This window comes from Brassica napus, chromosome A4 (assembly GCF_020379485.1).
Source record: "Brassica napus cultivar Da-Ae chromosome A4, Da-Ae, whole genome shotgun sequence".
Lineage (NCBI taxonomy): Eukaryota > Viridiplantae > Streptophyta > Magnoliopsida > Brassicales > Brassicaceae > Brassica > Brassica napus.
The window spans coordinates 13297985-13302571 of record NC_063437.1 but is presented as its reverse complement, the minus strand read 5'-3'; the positions used below and the strand labels follow the sequence as shown (position 1 = coordinate 13302571).

The following is a 4587-nucleotide window of genomic DNA, read 5'->3' as shown; positions in this document are numbered from 1 at the left end:
TTTATAATTTAGCACAACTACTAGTACTTCCTCTGTTTCTGAGAAAAAGATTTTATAGAATATTCACGCATATTAAAAATATAATAAATATTTACAGTTAAATTTATTGTTTATTTTAATATACATTTTTTAATAACCATCAACCAATAATATTTAATCAATTCAAATATTTTCAATTAGTTTTTCTTAAAAATATACAATTATCAACATTAACTACTATAAATACTTTAAAATTTTAGAAAATCTATTATTTTGGAACAAAAAACAACTCTAAAAAATCTTTTTTTTTAGGAAGAGTGAGAGAGTATTATTTTGCATTTTATGAATTTCTTTTAGTATATAGTTTTACGTGTATCGATATCCCACGTAACATGTGTGCTTTTAATGCAAAAGAGAAAGTCTCCAAAATACAAAAAGCTTAAAGATTTTGGTAAAGGCTATAAGAAACGGTGACTGGTGATGTAATAAGATTCTCTCTCTCTATAGGTCAAAAAAGTTTTAACCCAAGAGCTCTTCTTCTTTACAGTCTTTCTCTGTGTATGCGCGCGTGAGAGAACAGCTTAATTAGAAAAATAAAAAACCAAATCTTTGCTACATATCTTTTGGCTGTATCCGTATATATGTTGTTTCTTCCTATCAGAAACTCAGATTTGTTTCTCAATGGTGGAAGAAGAAGACAAGTGATTGGTTCTGTTTCTTGGAGTTTAGTTTCTTATGATTCATACATCTGAAAGGGAAATACAAATCAAAATCTCTTTGTTTCTTTCTCTGTCTCTAAGTCCCAAAAGCCCATTTTCACTTCTTCTTCTAGTTATTGCTTTGAGATCAGATTACAAAGTGAGTTTTGTTTTCTTACATTTTCTTGATTTTTAAGAACCTCGATGTTTCAATTAATCAATCTTTTGGTTACAGTTTGATTCTTCTGGAGATGGGATTTGAAGACAAGAAAATGCAGAGTAAGAGACACAATCGTTCCAAGAGGTTTGTTTTTTAGCTCAGTTCTCAATTTTAATTTTCTGGCTAGTTAAAATCTGCCCAGATGCAAAGTTTGAGTCTTTGTTGAAGAATTTAGTTTTAGGACTAAAAAGGTTGAAACTTTGGTCTGAATCTTTGTATAATTTTTTCTGGGTTTCAACTGTTTTTGATTGATTCTTGGAATCTTGATTACTTTATTCTATAGCTGGACTGTTCCTGAAAAGAAAAAACTTGAAGAGGATAATAATAATAATAGCATTGTTTCTTCTCTGGGTGCTTCTCAACGCTTCAAGCTGGTGAGTTCAAACCAATAACAACAACTTCCTTTTCCATTTATGATTTTGCAAAGCTGTATAACACGCTCTAACTGTTTCTTTCCCTCAGGACTTACCTCGTTGCTGTGATAAATCTGTTAAGGAAGTAAAAGTCCAGAGCTCTCTCAAGCAAGAGGTTTTGCATTTAAACTTCTCTCTCATCTACTCAAAAGTATGATTTGTTTTCCTTACCATCTTTGGTTACATTACAGATTCAAGAGCTTGAGAAGAGACTACAGAACCAGTTTGATGTCCGTGGCGCTTTAGAGAAGGCATTAGGCTATAAAACACCTTCTAGAGACATTAACTCCAATGCCAACTCTACTCCAAAGGTAAAACTAACCGGATTCTTGGCGATGAAATGTTGTGAAGCTCACTGATGGTTTTATATTATCTTGCAGCCTGCAACAGAACTGATAAAGGAAATAGCGGTGCTAGAGTTGGAAGTTTCACATTTGGAACAGTATCTTCTCTCTTTGTACCGTAAAGCATTTGATCAACAGTCATCTTCTGTATCTCCAAAACAACAGCAGACTCCTAGTTCTCCTAAGTCCACTCTTAGAGGCAAACGTCTGGACTTCTCAACAACAACAACACCTGAACAACCTCGGTGTGTCTCCTTTGACAACAGACTAAAGAGCCCATGTATGGTCAACAAGGAACCAGATTCTCCCAGCCTTAGCTGCAGACAAGATAACTTAGCCATGGAGGAGCCTAGGTGTTTCTCCTTTGACAGTAGACTGAAGGAACCTGGTTCTGCTACTAAGAAACTCAATCAAGAAGGCTCAACAGAGTGCTTCTCCTTTGACAATAGACCAATGCAACCTGGTTCTGCTGCTAGTAAACTCATTCAAGAAGGCTCAACAGAGTGCTTCTCCTTTGAGAATAAACTGATGCAACCTGGTTCTGCTGCTAGGAAACTCACTCAAGAAAGCTCAACAATCGATTCACGGTGTTTCTCCTTCGACAATAGGCTGAAAGATCAATCTCTTTACGAGGAGGAGGACATTGATTCATGTGTTCGCCGTTGCCAGTCTACTCTTAACCAACGTTCCACCTTCAACAACCGAATATCTCCACCAGAAGTGAGTCTCACTCTCTTATCATTACATCATTAAGAGTTAACAAAGTGTGCAACTTATACTCACTTTTTTGATGCAAACAGTACATACACAATGGATCAGATCACATATTCATGACACCAAACAAGCTATCAGAGGAGATGATAAAGTGTGCATCAGCTATATACTCCAAGCTCGCTGACCCTCCATCGATAAACCACGGTTTCTCATCCCCGGGCTCATCTCCTTCATCAACAAGCGAGTTTTCACCTCAAGAACAGTATGATATGTGGAGTCCAAGCTTCAGGAAAAACTCTGCTTTCGATGATCAGTTCGAGTTCAGCGGACCTTATAGCTCAATGATCGAAGTGTCACACATTCATAGAAACCAAAGGAGAGGACGTGACCTTGACTTGATGAATCGAAACTTCAGGTGAGCCTAGCAGCTATCAGAGTGTTTCCTCTTGTTTTTTTTTTTCATTTAGAATGTACTCATTGGTTCATACTTATGCAGGTTGATGATTAAGCAATTGGAGAGTGTTGATCCGAGAAAGCTGACTCATCAAGAGAAACTAGCATTTTGGATCAACATACATAATGCACTTGTGATGCACGTACGTGGTTTACTCTCTGTTGTCCTTTGATCTTTACCTATGTTTTTGTTGTACTTATATTTGGTTTTCACCATTGCAGACATTTCTGGCTAATGGGATTCCACAGAACAACGGGAAGCGGTTTCTACTGCTCTCCAAGGTAAATTATTATCACCACACTTTTCTTGGTCTGCTTCAAGAAGATGAATTAGAAAAGGCAGACTTTCATTTTGAGCTCTGCTTAACGTTTTCCAGCCAGCTTACAACATAGGAGGTCGCATGGTAAGCATAGAAGCGATACAAAGTTATATTCTTCGCATCAGGATGCCTCGTCCTGGCCAGGTAAGGCTCATCACTTATCGAGTTATCTCAGAGCTACAGATTGTCAGTGTGACACTGTTCTTAAGTTTTCTTGCTTCCTGTTTGTAGTGGCTGAAGTTATTACTCATTCCAAGAAAGTTCAGAACCGGAGATGAGCATCAAGAATATTCCCTCGACCACTCCGAGCCTCTCTTATACTTTGCTATTTGTTCAGGCAGCCATTCTGATCCAGCGGTAAGTAGAGAAGGCTTACACATTTGCTGTCTTGTTTGAAGTGTTAAGAGGGTCTTGAATGTGTGTTTTTCTTTGGCTTGTAGATTCGTGTTTATACCCCCAAGGGAATCTACCAAGAGCTAGAAACCGCGAAAGAGGAGTACGTTCGTGCAACGTTCGGGGTAAAGAAAGACCAGAAGCTAGTCTTACCAAAGATCATCGAGTCTTTTAGCAAAGACTCGGGTTTGAGTCAAGCGGCACTGATGGAGATGATTCAAGAATGTCTTCCAGAGACAATGAAGAAAAGAGTAAAGAAACTTAACTCTGGGAGATCAAGGAAGAGCATTGTTGAATGGATGCCACATAGCTTCGTGTTTAGATATTTGATAGCCAGAGAACTTGTTAGATGAATCTATTTATCTGTAATGTTGTTATTGGTGAAGTGTATAGGATGAGGATTATCAATTATGTAATGTGTAGTGTAGAAGTAGAGAGAGGGAAAACTGCATGCCGTTTTACGGGATGATGTTTTGGCTTTGTCGTCTTTGGTACTGTGTACATACTAAATCAATTCCCTTACCTTTTTTATGACCTTCAGGATTGAGTGACTTCCTTTCATATACGATTATCTCATTCTCTTCTTCATATTTAGCACGTGAAAATCATTATAGCTAAGGTTTAAAAAATACTTCTCCTATTTATATCCTTCATATTTGATATTTATATACAATCTTTTTAAGATTAAAGTAGATAAAATTTTATCCATGAAATAAACGGATTAATTGAACCTTTCACAAAGTGAAAATGGTGTAGGCTATATTACAGACTGAAATTTGATCTTCCAATAAGGACAAGTCTAGATTTTGGATATTTATTAACAAATATGATTGCTTCCTTCATTTTTTATTATTTAACTTTTTATAATAAGCACATTGATTAGATTAAGAAAATATTTTTTATTTATTTTTTAAAATAAAACATCATTGAGCTAAAACTTAAAATAAAAACATTATTATTCTTTCATAAACGCATTACAAACTATATAATACAAATGATCATAAAACATAAAAGTTAATAAATATTATACTAAAATTATTAAACATTTAAAAT

The 4587-nt window shown here is 35.7% G+C and overlaps 1 protein-coding gene across 2 annotated transcripts; it reads left to right on the top strand.

Annotated features, from left to right (window-relative positions):
- The first annotated feature begins 487 nt into the window (after positions 1 to 487).
- BNAA04G13840D lies at positions 488 to 4070 on the top strand. 2 transcript variants are annotated; one of them, XM_048777675.1, is made up of 12 exons: positions 488 to 837; positions 913 to 981; positions 1181 to 1266; positions 1358 to 1425; positions 1502 to 1621; positions 1691 to 2374; positions 2455 to 2783; positions 2865 to 2964; positions 3044 to 3103; positions 3199 to 3285; positions 3373 to 3498; positions 3582 to 4070. In XM_048777675.1, the coding sequence occupies exons 2-12, from the start codon at positions 929 to 931 to the stop codon at positions 3885 to 3887; spliced, it is 2019 nt and encodes a 672-aa protein (XP_048633632.1). In that variant the 5' UTR covers positions 488 to 837; positions 913 to 928; the 3' UTR covers positions 3888 to 4070. The 2 variants fall into 2 exon arrangements, with proteins under 2 accessions (XP_048633632.1, XP_013743674.2); XM_013888220.3 differs by having other exon boundaries at positions 489 to 837; positions 1181 to 1271; positions 1360 to 1425.
- Positions 4071 to 4587: the final 517 nt, after the last annotated feature.